Source organism: Haliotis cracherodii, unplaced genomic scaffold, assembly GCF_022045235.1.
Source record: "Haliotis cracherodii isolate W230 unplaced genomic scaffold, xgHalCrac1.p SCAF_4, whole genome shotgun sequence".
In the NCBI taxonomy this organism is placed as follows: domain Eukaryota; kingdom Metazoa; phylum Mollusca; class Gastropoda; order Lepetellida; family Haliotidae; genus Haliotis; species Haliotis cracherodii.
In genome coordinates, this window is record NW_027266297.1 from 40,573,608 (window position 1) to 40,593,055 (window position 19,448).

The 19,448-nt window shown below is 43.0% G+C and overlaps 1 protein-coding gene across 2 annotated transcripts in view; it reads right to left on the reverse strand.

Annotated features, from left to right (window-relative positions):
- The window catches only part of LOC139478343 (calcium homeostasis endoplasmic reticulum protein-like), a 62,124-nt gene that overhangs the window by 1,718 nt on the left and 40,958 nt on the right, over positions 1-19,448 (reverse strand). Inside the window, exons 9-17 of one of the 2 annotated variants that reach the window (XM_071260778.1) lie at positions 13,341-13,379; positions 11,034-11,205; positions 9,548-9,840; positions 7,780-7,918; positions 6,745-6,947; positions 5,094-5,230; positions 3,635-3,862; positions 1,638-1,817; positions 371-477 (exon numbers count right to left, since the gene is read on the reverse strand). In XM_071260778.1, coding sequence (XP_071116879.1) covers positions 371-477; positions 1,638-1,817; positions 3,635-3,862; positions 5,094-5,230; positions 6,745-6,947; positions 7,780-7,918; positions 9,548-9,840; positions 11,034-11,205; positions 13,341-13,379 — 1,498 coding nt within the window. The remainder of the gene's footprint in view (positions 1-370; positions 478-1,637; positions 1,818-3,634; positions 3,863-5,093; positions 5,231-6,744; positions 6,948-7,779; positions 7,919-9,547; positions 9,841-11,033; positions 11,206-13,340; positions 13,380-19,448) is intronic. The other variant, XM_071260779.1, reaches the window with a different exon arrangement.

Sequence of the window (19,448 nt, forward strand, 5' to 3'; positions counted from 1 at the left end):
ATTCCAGTTATATTGCGGCGTGTCAGCTTGATGTGGGAGGAAAGCCCCAAGTGATGCAGGTCTCAGACGTTTACCACTTCGGTGAAACCCACAAACACGGATATGGTGCTAACAAACCTAGAAACATAATCAGGGCGACCAGGATTTGAACCCACAATCATAGGTTTCTGGCATGCCCAAGGGATGCAACTCTGCACATCAAATCGCGGCGCCTTAGACGACTGGGCCACCCATGCCCCCTATGGGAGTTAGAACAGTAGTAGTACTGGCTACTGGCTACAAGGAACAGGTTGTCATATCCCCAACCTCAGATCCAGCTGAAGCATCTAGGGACTCAAGATCATAGCGGTAGTACAGTATCTCCACGTACCCATCTTCCTCAGCAGCATGTGGCCCTTGTTGTCTTCTCCCAGTCGGGGCTCAGAGGAGTGTGAAGGAAGGGGGTCGAAGCTGGCCATACTTCCGAATGAGCTGCCCCTGCAGGTAGAAATACAAGAGTGGGTGAGTGAGTGAGTGCAGATAGAAAATAGTCAGTGAGTGAGTTGGGTTTAATGGCGTATCAGCATAATGTGAGAGGGAAACCCGAAGTGATCCAGGTCTCTGATGTTTACAACTTTGGTGGGACCCACGAGCACGGGTACGGTGCTTACAGACCTAGAAGCATAATTGGGGAGAACTGTGATTGGAACCCATGATCATAGGTTTCTGGCGTGCCCAAGGGACGCAAAGTGTGCACAGCACATCGCGGCACCTCAGACAACTGGGCCACCCGTGCCCCGGACAGGAAGTATGTATGTTTGTTGTTTTACGCCGCATTCAGCAATATTCCAGCTATAAGACGGCGGTCTGTAAAAAAACAAAACTGGACGATCTGGTCATGCATACACTGAAGTTGACTGTAGTTAGATACATGTATGAAACGATCTGGTCATGCATACACTGAAGTTGACTGTAGTTAGATACATGTATGAAACGATCTGGTCATGCATACACTGAAGTTGACTGTAGTTAGATACATGTATGAAACGATCTGGTCATGCATACACTGAAGTTGACTGTAGTTAGATACATGTATGAAGCGATCTGGTCATGCATACACTGAAGTTGACTGTAGTTAGATACATGTATGAAGCGATCTGGTCATGCATACACTGAAGTTGACTGTAGTTAGATACATGTATGAAGCGATCTGGTCATGCATACACTGAAGTAGACTGAAGTTTTATTTTTATTCAAACATATAAAAGCCAGGGAATATAAAATAAAAGGAATGGGCATAGTAGTCAGAAAGAACTTCAAACATTAGTGACTTGTAGTTTAAACACAGAGTTTTAGGTACCCAGGTCCTACTCAGTACCCACCCGACCCGAGTACCCGAGTTACCCATCCAGCCCTAGTATGGGGTACTTATTCTGCCCCTGACAAGTGAGTGAGTGAGTGAGTGAGTGAGTATGGTTTTACACCGCTTTTAGCAATATTCCAGCAATATCATGGCGGGGGACACCAGAAATGGGCTTCACACATTGTACCCATGTCGGGAATCGAACCCGGGTCTTCGGCGTGACGAGCGAACGCTTTAACCACTAGGCTACCCGACCGCCCCTCCTGACAAGTGAAGAGATGGACATCATACATACATGCTTGGCGGCGTCGGGCTGCGGGACTTTCCCCGAGGTGGTGGTGGCAGCACCTCCGCAGGAGTGGGTGATCGACTACTTGGCAGGTATGGCAATGGTGATCTTGACCTTGACCTAGATCGTGACCCTGATCTTGAGCGAGATCTTGAGCGAGATCTTGATCTGGACCTCGAACGTGACCTGTTCAAATTGAGATAATATCTTTTCTCACTGACCTGTAAAGAATACACTGATTGAGGGTACGAGTACCTACCTTTTACACATTCATATGAGTGTATATAACCAATTTTGTAACCAAGACCACGACCAACTGAAGTGTCTATCTGCAGTCATCACTAATGTTGTTTTTGTTGAACATAAGTTGTTGTGCTTAGGTTATGGGGGAGGTCACACTCAAGAATTAAATTTCATTTTTGAGAGTTCATTTTAGTGTGAACCTTCATAGATTGAGGGCACAACTGTATAAATGTCAGATGTTGTATACACAATATTATTTATCATGTGTGACTTCATGTCCCACTGACCACCACACAACAACCAGTTGAAAAGTGGAAGAAAATATTTCCTCAAAACGAGAGATGACAACAAATGTATGCTTAAACTGTTCTACGGTTACATCTTTTGGTCTTGTTACAATGCGGAATACGGAAGAATCAGTGCTGAGGTCATTTCAAGAATACGTGAATCTCGTGATAAAACATATATATATATATGAACGTCAAAAAGTGTTGTTCAAATGTTTATCATATCATGTGACCAGCCTTTCATTCGATGGAGAAGCTGTATATCATGAAAACCTCACATACAAATGTTATATAGAAACAATTCATTTCTTCATGGATTAGATTCTCTGCAGAGTTGAGTCCCTAAACTGTGCCAGGATCCGCTGATTGACACTCTCTCCCCGGTTTTGGATTGTCAACAAATGCTATTGTAGACTACCGGTAATGTCAGAGGAAAGCTCTAAGTGATGCATGTCAGTAAAGATGGGAATGGTGTTGACAGACCAAGAATCATAATCTGGGTAAATGAGGGATTCAAACTCACAAGCAGCTCTTGGGACAAGGGACACAACTCCTGGAGTAGCTGGAGTAGCCTAATACCCAATGTTAACATATAGTGTACACGATAAATGCTGTTGACAGACCAAGAATCATAATCTGGGTAAATGAGGGATTCAAACTCACAAGCAGCTCTTGGGACAAGGGACACAACTCCTGGAGTAGCTGGAGTAGCCTAATACCCAATGTTAACATATAGTGTACACGATAAATGCTGTTGACAGACCAAGAATCATAATCTGGGTTAAAGAGGGATTCAAACTCACAAGCAGCTCTTGGGACAAGGGACACAACTCCTGGAGTAGCTGGAGTAGCCTAATACCCAATGTTAACATATAGTGTACACGATAAATGCTGTTGACAGACCAAGAATCATAATCTGGGTAAAAGAGGGATTCAAACTCACAAGCAGCTCTTGGGACAAGGGACACAACTCCTGGAGTAGCCTGACACCGAATGTCAACACATAGTGTACACGATAAATGACGTGTTATCGATGTTTACCACTGTTCTGATTTGACATGATGAAGTTGACAAATGAAGAGAAAACTTTTATGTGCAGCAGTGTCCATCGATAAATATTTCAGTCTATCCTTTGTACTTTACATCTCCAAACAAATATTAACCAGCCAAAAACTTGTTTCATGGTCATATATCAGGAAAAAAGCTTCCTGAAAACCTATAAGCAACCTTTAAGACACTTTTGGTGCTGTTTTAAGTCCACAGTAGGCAAGTGTTGAAAAGATTGAGGTCAAATTCTTAGTCATATGAAAACATCTAAAACATGATTTTTACATGTTTTTCTCATTTCAAGAATTGAGCAGATTCAGTGTGCCCCGAAGGGTTCTTATTGTGACTCAGGCTTTCCAAGGATAAACTTAATCATACTAAAAGTTGAAAAAAGACAAACGGATCGTGGGTGAAGCTGCGTCTTACCCATACCTTGACCTTCGTCTTCTCTCCCCACTGTTGTATCTGCGCCTCCTCCTGGGAGGGGAAGGTGACCTTGCTCTTGTCCTGGGTGGGGACCATGACCTTGACCTACTTCTTTCACGATCTTGCAGATATTTTGCAGGATTTTCTGCCATCTCTTGCTCTTTGATTTTCTTTGCTCTCTGTTTGGCTTTGAAGAACTCATACAGTCCCAGTTTCTCCCATCCCTCACTGTAAAGACAAATGACTGACTTCTAATTAAGTGGCTATGTCAAGAAGATATCTGAAGTATATTAATCTCACTAAAATCAGATCTTTCACTCTGTTACAATACCTATCTGTGATATGGTGACAAGTTTGTTAGTCTGAGACTAATTCAAATATAGGACTAGTTGTTTTCTCCCATAATAATACATGAACCACAAGTCAGAAAAAGTGTTCCTGTGACTTTTATAACCAGCAGTAAAGAGAGATTTACTATCCAACAGTGGTCAATCTTGGAATTATTCTTAGCCTTAATCAATGCAACTAATTCCCCCAGGTCACTGAAGAATGCTTAATTCTTCCATTTGATACCTCTAAATTAGGCCTTTTCACACAAAACCATGTATGAATACATCAATAACCTACATATCAAACCATAAAACATAAGGCTGCTGATCAGAACTGCATACGTTCAATATCGAAAAATTCTCAAATGTTTTTGGCGACAATTTGGACACCCTAGACCTTAAGCCTAGCTTGATGATGAGATGACAATACCAAGAGCCTTGTACCAAATTTAAAATCAATCTCATCAAAATCAGATCTTTGTTCTTGCTACCGTAAAACAATGATCTGAGGACATCCTAGAACGGGTCACGTCAGAACGACCATCCATCTGACCAATCAGAGCCCTGCTTAACATATCGGGAAAGTGACAGTCGGGAAGTGTTTCCTTATCATGCAAACATGAAAATGTCAACATGGGGTATTCCGAAAGACAGTTATGGGTATACGACTGATTCTGTGAAACTCATCGTTCAATTGGATTACATTTGAAATGGAAGAGACTTTCCATAACCTGCAGGAAATACTGACACACAATCTCGACCTTTTAATAGACATTCCAGAATTTTTGAACCAATATTTTTTCAAAGTGTTGTCTGGATTGGAAGGTGCCAGTTTGGAACTAGTGCCTTAAAGCTTGAGAAAGTTGCTTTCTGATTGGCAATTGTCGACTTCTTGTTAGTCATTTCATTGGTCAAATTCACAAAAGGTTGATCTGACAATGTCTGACATGACCCGTAATTGGATGTCCTCAGATCTTTGTTTAGTGGTAGTGAAAACTAAGATCTGAGGTTTATGAGACTGATTAAAAATAAGAGACTACCTGAAACTTCAAAATACTGTAGGTCACAATAAGTTTCCTAACTGAACATTAAACTGAATAAAAAGAGGTAAAAGTGTTTTGTGTACTGACTACCTGTCACGAGGCCTCTCGTGGCTGGGGTGGCTGTAGAAGGCTTCCACGGCGGCCAGCAGACGGTCACTGGGGGGCATCGGAGGCGGCAGTCGGATGTCGTTGGGGTCCAGGGCCTTGTACTCTGTGTCCTCCAGCTGGGATAAACAATCATAGGGAACATCAGTGACTAAATTATTCCTCAGAAGAGCCAAGGATTCTCAAAATAGCCGTGATATTGAGAGTGTGGCGTTAACTGAGAGGCTTGCAATAATAGGCAGTCCTAGCATATTTGATTCAAGTCCCTCAAAAATCTGATTTTGTTTGTGTTCTATTACTCACAGACAATGTCTCAGACTGACGCAAATCAATAATTACAATGTCTAGGAAAAGACCGAAAATGGCTATCCGATCATAGAGCATAGTCTCCCTTGAGGCAACCAACCTGCTGATTATATTCAGCGAGTGAATGAGTATGGTTTTACATCGCTTTTAGCAATATTCCAACAATATCCTAGCGGGGACACTTGAAATGGGCTTCACACATTGTACCCATGTCGGGATTCAAACCCGGGTCTTCGGCGTGACAAGTGACTGCTTTAACCACTAGGCTACCCGACCGCCCCTGATTATAGTCTGTATCTCCTATGATGTAACCTCTGTTTCACTCTTCCAGCATACCTACATAGCTGTGATGGATACACAGTAACATTGGAACAGGGAGGACCGGTTCGTCAGGGACTTCAAACCAAACCAAGTTTTCTTGGCAGGCAAATTAGGAAAATATGTGCATTAGGATTCTTTCGGGTTTTCTTTCATTGAGAGGTAACATTGTATTTGAACATTGCATTCAATGCAGTAATGTGAGACGAAGCATTGAACCCTCCTCTCCTTGGTCCTGTTATCAGTGAAATACAAGTCACCTCCACCATGCCATCACCTTGGTCATAAGGTCAACCCAATCTACACCAAGGGGCCGATTTAACTGCTGGCCTGTTGGACCATAGCCAGTTAAAATTACAAAAGACTTGCTGTAAAGTAAAGTAGATAGCCCGTCTGGATCGTCAAAGTTTCACCCCTTCTATGTGTTCAAGTCTTTCAATAGGACACTGCTCATGAATCATGTAGTTTCAATGAGAAAATCTTTAGGGGAATGCGATCATGTGAATGGTTACCCCAAAGAAAGATATATCCCGATCTGCTTGTTAGAAGGACACAACAGGCGGCCATTGTGTAATGTTGTGTACAACCGCATCTTTATTTGCTCATAAATTGCCAAAAATGAGGCAAATGGAAGCTAAGATTTAATGCAAGTGCAAGAAAAGGCATTTTAGGGGTAAAGAATTCTAAAAAAATTATAGTCCTCTTGCTAACTCGGTTGCTATGGGACCTCAGGTTACGCTGATTTGGAGCCTCAATCAATTAGTTGTGTGCCAGTTAGTTTGGAAAAGGACAAGAAACTTTTGAAAGGAGCAAGCCCTGCTGGCTTTTTACAAAAAATCTTTTGTTCTTTTCTCCCCTTGCACATAAAGTGACAAGGCTGTTATATTACATCAAGTGACACTGCTAAGTATTCAATCAAGAAAAACTGAAGATATTTTCAATGGAAAATGAGCCCTCTTGTACTGAGCACCATGAAACAACTACATCACAACACTCTCTGCTCCCTCACCTTGACCAGCGGAGCCATCAGTCCAGCGGGCAGCTCGTGGTAGGGGACGGAGGGGGTGAGGTCCATGTCCAGGGGGAGCATGGAGGGAGGGGGAGGCAAGGCTGGGAATCCAGGGGGAGGCTTGCTCAGGTCTGGGAGGGGCAGCGGCAAGGGAGCAGCCGGGGGCGGGCCGCGGAAATCTGCAGGTGGCATCCCTCGGGGACCTGAAACAAACAGGGCACCTCACATCAACATGTCCAGTTTAGACCTGAAGCCAACAATATAACATGGCATTACATCACTCATTCTTGTGAATGTTAACTAAAATGAATATCTGCATGAACTGACCTGATCAACATTTTCAGTCTAAGCCAATGGCCAGCAGTATATTATTTAACTCATTCTTCCCGATGTGACATACTATTAAACACTGTTGAGGCAGTCTTAGTCTGTCTCACAGTCACTGAACTAGATTATTTCTCCTTCCGCTCAGCCCTTACTGTAAAGCTAAAGTCTACAAGAAGGAAGTCTAGATTTTCCATGTTCTGAACCCAATCTCTCCGGGCTCCTTTTCAATTTAAATGGAGTTGTTTGTTTCTATCAATATTATATATTTGCAGTGTTAGTCTGAGGCAATCTGTGAGGTATCCAAATCTGGACCAGTAAAACAAGTGATGAACCCACTGGGCACCGATCCATGCTAACACACAGCCGGTGTCTCTTGGCATCATCACCCTATCTTCACCTAAGTTGAAACAATCAAGGAGTACTAATGGAAAATTCTGTCCAAGGCTACAGAGATGGAACATTACTTGTTGATTCTTCTCTTTTTGTTGCCTGTCCCTGATTTAGACTTACTCATTCCACAATTTAGACTTACCCAGTCCATGACTTAGACTTACCCAGACCCTGATATAGACATACCCAGTCCACAATTTAGACATACCCAGACCATGATTTAGATTAACCCAGTCCACAATTTAGACTTACCCAGACCATGATTTAGACTTACCCAGTCCACAGTTTGGACTTACCCAGACCATGGTTTAGACTTACCCAGTCCATGGGAGTAATCAAACTGTTGTGGAGGGGGTCTCTGGTTGAAGCCGGGGGGTGGGGTATTGAACAGCGGCATGCCCGGGGGTCGCTGTGAGAACGCTCCTGGGAACGCTGGGCCAGGACCAAGGGGTGGGGGCTGTAAGGGAGATAATCATCTATCATCAAAAACTGGCTTCCACAAGAGATCAAGCGATAACACCTAGGAAATATCGCTGCAATCAATTCTCCCTGCCGCTAAACAATGATCTGAGGACATCCCATTAAGGGTCCTTTTAGAACAACCTTTTATTTGACCAAACAGAGCATCACTTACCAGATCTGGAAAGTAACAGTTGGAATGTGCTTTCTAATCATGCAACATAAAAAAGGTTAACAACAGTTGAAGACAAAATCACTGTCTATCTCTCACTTAAATGGGATCAACATCTGAACAGAAGAGAATTTGCATAACCATACAATCTCGGCCATCTGTTAGACATTCTAGGATGTTCTTGTGTTCAGTTTTCAAATTTTGAATAGAGAACTTTGTCTAAATATTTTTTAATAGTCTGGAACGGAAGTCGCCAGTTTGAAACTAGTGCGGTGGAGCTGCTTTCTGATTGGTTAATGTCGACTTCTTGTTGGTAATTTCACTGGTCGGTCAAGTTCGTGAAAGGTTGTTCTGAGAACTAAAAATGCAATGAAATCACATCACAATACTTTGAAAACTATTGTGAAGTCATCGGTTACCATCAAATGATACCGTTTTCGACGTAATAAGCGCCCACAGCGATATTTGCTGATATATTGGCTAGTGAACAATCCCAATTGGTACCCCTTCCGATTGATCAATGTACACAAGACTTATTTATTCATGTATAATACCTGTGTTATATATGCATCCTTAATTGTGGGAAATTAGATTCTGGAAAAAATATATCTGTCGTATATAAACATTTCAGGCTGTCAGCATAAACCACAAAATTTACGATCTTTTAACCCTGTTGTTTTTTACCAAAATAAAATTCTAATAAGAGCCCCCTATTTCTAAATTTGAGAGCGCCCTGGGCGCTTATTATGTCGCATACGGTACACTATTCTCTCTGCCACTGAAGCTGGTTAGCTGTACTTCATACATTGAAGACACTGCTTATATATAGTTGTTTACAAACTGAAAATATTCAGTCATATTGCACAGCTGTAATGGGCGGCCTGTAAATAATCATGTCTTGGCCATGCACACAAGTAAATGAAATCATGTGAAAGATGATTTAATTTCATTTATTTTGATTTGTTGTTCATGCTGCAATCAGCAATATTTGTTTATCAGTCAAAAATAATCATGTCTGGACCAGACAAACTAATGACTGATATTATGAGCACCATCACATGCCATCAAGTATCAATGACATGCAATTAACCAAGTCAGTAAGCCTGACAACCGGATCCAGTAAGTCTCCTTGCTTCAAGCATAGATTACCAGGTGAATCGACTTGTGAAGATCCGGGGTAGAATACGTTTCAGCAACCCGTGCTGGCCGTAAAAGGCGACTATGCTTGTCGTAAGAGGCTACTAACAGGATCAGGGGGTCGGGCTCGCTGACTTGGTTGATGCATGTCATCGTATCCCAATTGTGTGGATCAATGAGCATGATGTCAATCACTGGATTGTCTTGTCCAGACTTGATTATTTACAGACCGCCGTCATATAGCTTGAATATTGCTGAGTGCGGTGTTAAACATCAAATAAACAAATCCAGGTGAATCAACCTCCTATTTCAGCCTACCTGAGACAAATTTGGGGGTCCCGGGGACTGCTGTGGGGGAGGTCCTCCATCCCTGCCCATCCCGATCCCCATCGGCCCTGGTCTCATGGGTGGGGGTTTGTCTTCCTCAGGTGTGCGGGGTGGGTTCTGTGGGCCCGACGTGGGTGGCATGTTCACGCCTGGAGGCATGCTTGTCGCTAACACTGGATCCCCACTAGGTGGTGCTGACTGTATGAGTACAGGCGCACCTGTGTTGACCACTCCACCTGAGACGCTCCCCGGAACCATACTGATCGGTGGTGGTGCTGTGGTTACTGAAAGTGGAACGAGTGACATGAATATTTACGCCACAACAATATATTTCATGACCACCAGATCTGTGTCGGTCATACTGTCTGTGCCCAAGTCCACTAGCCTGAACTTGGCTCTTGACGAACTTTTCGGCTGATTTTAGCATTGTAACTGGATTATTGTTAGCTGAGTTTACTAGGTCAAACTGAATGTTACGCGGCTCGGGCACCGGATTAGTTGATAAAGTCCCAGACTCTTCATATATGACAAACTAGGAGTGTAACGATATATGAAACTATTAATGCATTGTAGTTGTTTTCATATGATTGTACCCTATCGATAGGAATCTAAAATGTCAATGTACTGCCGATAGTATGAATAACAATAGTTTCAACAGTTGCAATTAATTATAAATAACACAAATTATGTGTAAAAAACCTCTGTCGATACAAACCTGTCGTGTGTTGATTGGCAAAAATGTAGCTATTCATATTAGAGTTATTTCCCTTTGATTTGAGTTGCACCAGGAAGGAAACTGCTGACTTTGACACTGTCGGCAATACCTTATTAATTTCTAGTACATTGGTGGTTACTCTTGCAATACAATTGTGAAAGTAGCCACAATAGACACCCCTTTGACAAACTATGATGAAAAAACATCACTACAGGGAGCATGGAATTGATACAATTGAGTGAGTGAGTGAGTATGGTTTTACTTCGTTTTTAGCAATATTCCAGCAATATCACGGCGGGGGACACCAGAAATGGGCTTCACACATTGTACCCATGTCGGGAATCGAACCCGGGTCTTCGTTGTGACGAGCGAACACTTTAACCACTAGGCTACACGACCGCACACAATTGAGAATAACTTTGTCTGTAATATACATAAACATAAGCGAGGCAGGGATTTCACTAGACCTGCTCAGAGACCAATATTCAGCCCTAAGTCTGCTGCAAAGATTCCCAAGTTCAAAAAATAATTTCCCAATACCTCAGAATTTACAAATTTAAGAGCATTAAAAAATCAAATTTTGAAAAAAATCACACATAGTTCCCCAATTTGCCTGCATAAGACATGCAAGTCATTGCCTAGTAAAAAGGATGGTTAGATATCAATAGTACTGTGTTAACAGAGAGATACGTCAATTCGCCATCTGTGGTTATTTCCTGAATGTAATGGAAGCTGCCATGCGGCATCCAGCAGTCGACGCACCTGCTTGTTGCTGCTGCAGCTGCAGGCCCTGCTTCTGTGACTGCAGCTGTGTCAGCTGGCTGTTGAGGTGGTTCACGAAGTCCTGGTGCTGCTTCTGAAGGCCGGCATACTGGGCCTGGATCTTGGCTGTCACCTGAGTCACGATCTGGGCATTGTCCGTGATCAGACTGGCCTGTAGAGAGACGGGTAGACTTAGGTGAGTCAGGTTTTAAGGATCCCACTACAAGCACTATACAAAACCCGTAAGGCCAGGGCTAGTACGGCTGTAGCCCCACCCACCTGCTCTGACTCTGAATGATCAACATACAAGCACTATACATAACTCGTAAGGCCAGGGCTAGTACGGCTGTAGCCCCACCCACCTGCTCTGACTCTGAATGATCAACATACAAGCACTATACATAACTCGTAAGGTCAGGGCTAGTATGGCTGTAGCCCCACCCACCTGCTCTGACTCTGAATGATCAACATAAAAGCACTATACGTAACTCGTAAGGTCAGGGCTAGGACGGCTGTAGCCCCACCCACCTGCTCTGACTCTGAATGATCAACATACAAGCACTATACCTAACCCGTAAGGTCAGGGCTAGTATGGCTGTAGCCCCACCCACCTGCTCTGAATGATCAACATACAAGCACTATACGTAACCCGTAGGGTCAGGGCTAGAATGGATGTAGGCCCACCCACCTGCTCTGACTCTGAATGATCAACATACAAGCACTATACATAACTCGTAAGGTCAGGGCTAGTATGGCTGTAGCCCCACCCACCTGCTCTGACTCTGAATGATCAACATACAAGCACTATACGTAACTCGTAAGGTCAGGGCTAGGACGGCTGTAGCCCCACCCACCTGCTCTGACTCTGAATGATCAACATACAAGCACTATACCTAACCCGTAAGGTCAGGGCTAGTATGGCTGTAGCCCCACCCACCTGCTCTGAATGATCAACATACAAGCACTATACGTAACCCGTAGGGTCAGGGCTAGAATGGATGTAGGCCCACCCACCTGCTCTGAATGATCAACATACAAGCACTATACGTAACCCGTAGGGTCAGGGCTAGAATGGATGTAGCCCCACCCACCTGCTCTGAATGATCAACATACAAGCACTATACGTAACCCGTAGGGTCAGGGCTAGTATGGATGTAGCCCCACCCACCTGCTCTGACTCTGAATGATCAACATACAAGCACTATACATAACCCGTAGGGTCAGGGCTAGTATGGATGTAGCCCCACCCACCTGCTCTGACTCTGAATGATCAACATACAAGCACTATACGTAACCCGTAAGGTCAGGGCTAGTATGGATGTAGCCCCACCCACCTGCTCTGAATGATCAACATATAAGCACTATACGTAACCCGTAGGGTCAGGGCTAGTATGGATGTAGCCCCACCCACCTGCTCTGAATGATCAACATACAAGCACTATACGTAACCCGTAGGGTCAGGGCTAGTATGGATGTAGCCCCACCCACCTGCTCTGAATGATCAACATACAAGCACTATACATAACTCGTAAGGTCAGGGCTAGGACGGCTGTAGCCCCACCCACCTGCTCTGACTGAATGATCAACATACAAGCACTATACGTAACCCGTAGGGTCAGGGCTAGAATGGATGTAGCCCCACCCATCTACTCTGAATGATCAACATACAAGCACTATACGTAACCCGTAGGGTCAGGGCTAGAATGGATGTAGCCCCACCCACCTGCTCTGAATGATCAACATACAAGCACTATACCTAACCCGTAGGGTCAGGGCTAGAATGGATGTAGCCCCACCCACCTGCTCTGAATGATCAACATACAAGCACTATACGTAACCCGTAGGGTCAGGGCTAGTATGGATGTAGCCCCACCCACCTGCTCTGAATGATCAACATACAAGCACTATACGTAACCCGTAGGGTCAGGGCTAGTATGGATGTAGCCCCACCCACCTGCTCTGACTCTGAATGATCAACATACAAGCACTATACGTAACCCGTAAGGTCAGGGCTAGTATGGCTGTAGCCCCACCCACCCACCTGCTCTGACTCTGAATGATCAACATACAAGCACTATACATAACCCGTAAGGCCAGGGCTAGTATGGCTTTAGCCCCATCCACCCACCTGCTCTGAATGATCAGCATACAAGCAGTATACGTAACCTGTAAGGCCAGGGATAGTATGGCTGTAGCCCCACCCACCCACCTGCTCTGAATGATCAACATACAAGCAGTATACATAACCCGTAAGGTCAGGGCTAGGACGGCTGTAGCCCCACCCACCTGCTCCTCCCCCCAACTCACCTGATAGTTGGACAGCGACGGACTGGGCTGCTTCATTTGCTGCAACAAAAGGAAGAAAAGGTTCATTGTCTGAGATCACCGCAAGCATTTATTTGAAAATAAAAACAAACTTGGGAAGTGTTTTTCACCATATAATAAAAGGAAATACGCTCTTTAGTATGAATAACCGTCCTGATGATAACTTGGCAGCTACCATGTGACAATTTGATTTTATTCTTACATGGTGAAACATTAGAATAACACAGAACCTGTTTAATGCTGCACTGTGCAGTCAGCAATGTCAAGGTCTTCACACAACCCATCAAGGGAAGCAAACCTCTGACTTCAGCGAGGAGGGCAAACGCTAACACCACAAGGATATCAACAGTCCACTTCAAAGGAAATGCAGCAGTTGAGTAATGATCAGTTACAGGTAACTATGGCTACCCTGCTCATTTCCAAATCTAATGAGTGAGTGAGTGAGTTGGGTTTAATGCCGCTTTTAACAGTATTCCAGTTATATAGCGGCGTGTCAGCTTAATGTGGGAGGAAAGCTCGAAGTGATGTGAGTCTCAGATGCTTACCACTTCGGTGAAAACCACGAGCACGGGTATGGTGCTGACAAACCTAGAAACATAATCGGGGTGAACCGGGATTCGAACCCACAATCACAGGTTTCTGATGCTGTTTTGAATAGCCAACGACAGTGTGTCAACTTGATGCTGTTTTGAATAGCCTATCACAGTGTGTCAGCTTGATGCTGTTTTGAATAGCCTATCACAGTGTGTCAACTTGATGCTGTTTTGAATAGCCTATCACAGTGTGTCAACTTGATGCTGTTTTGAATAGACTATCACAGTGTGTCAACTTGATGCTGTTTTGAATAGACTATCACAGTGTGTCAACTTGATGCTGTTTTGAATAGCCTATCACAGTGTGTCAGCTTGATGCTGTTTTGAATAGCCTATCACAGTGTGTCAACTTGATGCTGTTTTGAATAGCCTATCACAGTGTGTCAACTTGATGCTGTTTTGAATAGCCTATCACAGTGTGTCAACTTGATGCTGTTTTGAATAGCCTATCACAGTGTGTCAACTTGATGCTGTTTTGAATAGCCTATCACAGTGTGTCAACTTGATGCTGTTTTGAATGGCCTATCACAGTGTGTCAACTTGATGCTGTTTTGAATAGCCTATCACAGTGTGTCAACTTGATGCTGTTTTGAATAGCCTATCACAGTGTGTCAGCTTGATGCTGTTTTGAATAGCCTATCACAGTGTGTCAACTTGATGCTGTTTTGAATAGCCTATCACAGTGTGTCAACTTGATGCTGTTTTGAATAGCCTATCACAGTGTGTCAACTTGATGCTGTTTTGAATAGCCTATCACAGTGTGTCAACTTGATGCTGTTTTGAATAGCCTATCACAGTGTGTCAACTTGATGCTGTTTTGAATAGCCTATCACAGTGTGTCAACTTGATGCTGTTTTGAATAGCCTATCACAGTGTGTCAACTTGATGCTGTTTTGAATAGCCTATCACAGTGTGTCAACTTGATGGAGGATGGCCCACTGAGGGCCTTTACCATGTTGGTGTAATCTAAAAGCACAGGTATGGTGCTAACTGATCATGAATCACAACCAGGGTGAATCCCATGGCAATACAATCCTGGCATGTCTAAGGGACGCAACTCTGAACGGATAATGGCAGATCCTTAGACTGGGTAACCATCCCCAGTGGAACTTAAAAAGAAATACCTTCACCTAGCTACTCTTAGGCAAATATGACACGGAAAATCATACACAAAAACAAAAACAAAACAAAACAAAACAACAACAAATAGATGTCCTGCCCAGCGTTGTGTTGAAACATAATGTTCAGAGCACCCACTCAACAAAGCCTCCCAGCCAAAGATACACCACATCTCATTGAACATTCAAGTGAGAGACAATGACTTTGTGCCATCCAAGCATAGCAAGAAAAGAGTTGGTTTTGAGATTGGGTGAGGTGAGGTGAAATGGGGTTCAAAGTCGCGTCCAAGATTATTGCACTTATATAGCGACGTGCATGCACATGTGTGTGTGTGTGTGTGTGTGTGTGTGTGGCTGCTTGTACTAGACCGGACTGATGCCGATTTATAGTGCTAGCTCACTGAGATACCATGCCGCAGTTTAACATGAATACCCCACTCAGAGACAGTATACTGACTCCGAGCCGACCAGTCCTTGTTTTAGCCCCTTAATGCCAAGCGCCAGACAGGGTAACAACAAGTATCATCATTTAACGTCTTTTGGTATGACGCTGCCGGGGATCGAACTCAGGACCTTCCGCTCGCCGGGCGGTCGCTATACCACTAGACCACGGAGGCGGTCCTTTTGGAGATTGGGAATTATGTACAGGGCATTAGCTAGTACAGAAACATCAGCAATACAGTTAATCCACTCCCCCAACAAGGGAACATTCGTGCTCAGTAGGGTGGGGACGAGTCCAAATTTACTACCTGGGTACCCACCCTGCTATTACCTGACCCTACCTGGGTACCCACCCTGCTATTACCTGACCCTACCCGGGTACCCACCCTGCTATTACCTGACCCTACCTGGATACCCACTGTAGGTCTCAAGAGTTGGGTAGAAAATGTCTCATTGGGAATAGTTTGACTGTAGCCTTAGCAAAATGTATTTAGATACACATATTAATGATCTGGTCATGCATACACTGAAGTTGATTAAGTTTTAATTCTATTTAAACATATAAAAGTCGAATGGGTACATAGTCAAAGAAATGTGAAAATTAGTGACTTGTAGTTTAACCATAGAATTCTAGATAATTTTTGTCATAAAACAATATTTCACGTGACTAACCACGGGTCTGGGAAATCCTGTGGGTACCTGGATACTGCTCAGTACCCATCTGACCCAAGTACCCGACTTGCCCGTCCCAGCCCTAGTTCTCAGTCCAGCTGGCAAGGTACAATTACAAGAAAGTGGATCTTTTTCAAAATCTGTGTCCATCTTGTGATCTCAAAAAAGAAACTTCCAAGGAAATAGTATGCTTCTGAAAGAAGTTGTTTTGTTTCTTCTTTGTATGGGGTGGGGATGGGTTAATCTTAGGGAAGTATGTCATAAACCTTGATAAGCGCTCATAACCAAACAAGCTCATAAGCACTTCAAAAATCGTGTTACACAGCATGCCAGCTGTGCTTTACTATTGTCAGCAGCATAGGCTATACAATAATTTTCATAAAGCCAATTAAATGCTTTGTTTCATGTGGCAAGTATTTCAAACGGCATATCTACTTCCATGGAGTACCCAACCTCCTGTCAGTGATGCCTATATGTTTCTGGTCCCCATCAATCTCATTATAACCAGATCCTAGATCTCGCTATCGCTAAACAAAGATCTGAGGACATCCCATTACGGGTCACGTCAGAACGACCTTTCATCGAACCAATCAGTGACAGTCGGAATGTGTTTTCTAATCATGCAACCACGAAATATTTAACACGGGGTATTCCGAATGACAGTTACGGGTTTTATGATTACATCCATACAATCTAGGCCATCTCTAAGCCATTCCAGAACGTTCTTCTTATCAATTTTAAATGTTTTAATCGAGAATACGTCAAAATATGTTTCGAAGCGTAGTCGCCAGTTTCAAACTGGTGTCGTAAAGCTCGAGAAAGCTGCCTTCTGATTGGCTAATGTCGATTTCTTGTCAGTAATTTCATTGGACGGTCAAAATTCGTGAAAGGTCATTCTGTAGTGACCGTTATGGGATGTCCTCAGATCTTTGTTTAGCGGTAGCGAAAACTAAGATCTGATTTTAATGAGATTGTGGTCCCCATCTGCGTCACTGGCCTGGTAACTTTAACCTGCTTTCCAAAAACGAACGTACAAACTGCAACTGACACACTATGCCTCTCATGTCTGGGCAGGTTGTGTGTGTGCAAGTTGTGAAGATTCATTAGAGCAGCTAAGACACTTTACTGGACTATTATGAATTGCTGCAAAAAGGGCATTTAATGATTTATTACTGGAGACAACAATGTTTTACCTCCCAATGCTAAAATCATGTAAATGAACTTGTCTAAAATAAAAAGAAGAAGAAAAAAACCTGCCAGTGTCATCGCATCATCTTGGGCAAAATCAAAAGACCAGAAATATAATACTGTATATTTTGACTAAGAAAGGTATCCAGCATCATCACTGGTATTGGGCAGTGGTCCAGTGAATTAAGTATCAGTTTGTTTTGTTCGTTTGTTTGTTGTTTAATGCGCACTCAGCAATATTCCAGCTATATGACGGCGGTTTGTAAATAATCGAGTCTGAACCAGACAATCCAGTGATTGATATCATGAGCATCGATCCCCGCAATCATGGCAATTGGGATACCATGACATGCATCAACGAAGTCAACGAGCCTGACCACCCGATCCCGTTAGTCACCTCTTACAACAAGCTTAGTTGCATTTTACAGCAAACATGGGTTGCTGAAGACCTATTCTCACTCGGACCGTAACAGGTCGAATTAAACATTAAGTAGAATCATTCTGGTATAGTCCTCAGGAATCTGTCATGAATGTTTGCAGTTACTCTTTCTTGCAACTAAGATCGTTCATGATCAGTAGACAGTATGACTAGACAGAACCCAGTTGAGTTACTTAGCTTGTGCTGTGCCATATCATGAATTTCGGAAGAACTCTGATAGATAAATGTTTATCTCCAAATAATGTGGGCAAATAAAAAACTGTTGACACTATCAAAGAACAAGAGATGAAACAAGTAGAAAGAGAAAAAGCAAAGATGCGAAAATTTGAAATTACAATGTAAATGTGCGTATCTGAAGAATTATCAGTGTCAACAAAGGAATGTGTGTAATGTGTGATCACAATAACAGTCCGCTTATGAAACATTCAACATCTAAGATGGGATAGCTCAAAAAGTGTAACTCTCGTCAAGGCAACAGCGTGCATTCTCAGCTCCCTTGGCAGTATGTAAAGAAAGTTTTGCATTCACATTATGTGAAACCCATCCTACTGGGTACCATGGAAACCATGAGTATTTGTTTGTTTGTTTCTTGTATAATGCTCTTACGACAAGCATGGATCTTCATGGACAGGTATTTTTGTGCCGGGATACATGCACAGATCTTAAAAAACTAATTCACTATATATTTTTTACATCAATTTCAGATCACTGTACACATTTCCTTAAAGAACAGAGCGCCCTCCGACAGAAAGCTAGACAAGCTAGATTGACATTCCAGCCAAAAAAAGCTCACCTTCAGGCCCTAGAGAACATGGAAGCAAGACAAAAAACACCAAATGTAACTAAAAATTCAACTAACTATTCACAATATGTCACTAGCATTCCAACAAACAGAAGCAGTTGCCCGGAAAACAACTTAAAAATAGCTCTCACAATTTTCTTCATTTTCGATGAACGTCACTGGACGACATTCTTACACCATTATCAATCTACATCAAAATATCGCTATTTGCAATAAATCAGAAGTTGTTATCCATATAGTTGTATGTTTTGTTAATGTTGAATTCAGTTTAACCAGTTTACTTTCTGCATAAGTAATCTAATTAAATTAATTTTTTTTTTAAACTGTCGGAGAAATACTAACCATATTGAAATTAAAAATAAAATGGTATGTGATGAAATCAAAGTTTAAAGGAGAGAAAGATCAGTTTAAGAATTAAGGCCTCAGACGTGGGTGTTCTAAATGAATATTCATTAATTCCTCAATCAAACGTATTGAGTTTGACATTGACCTGAACTTCACCTTGACCCTAAAAGCCCTAATTTCCTGGTCAGAAGAGGGCCAAATAGACTTGCCCAATTCTGTTTGGTCTATCACATTACATCATGCATTTCTAAACAAAGCTGTGTCTTACAGTCCCAATGTATCTAACCGACTTACAGACTCTCCCTAATGCCACACACATCCTTCTCATAAGTCAGGAGGGGGCACGGGTGGCTCAGTCGTCTAAGGCGCCGCGATTTGCTGTGCAGAGTTGCATCCCTTGGGCACGCCAGAAACCTATGATTGTGGGTTCGATTCCCGATTAGCCCTGATTATGTTTCTAGGTTTGTCAGCACCATACCCGTGCTCGTGGGT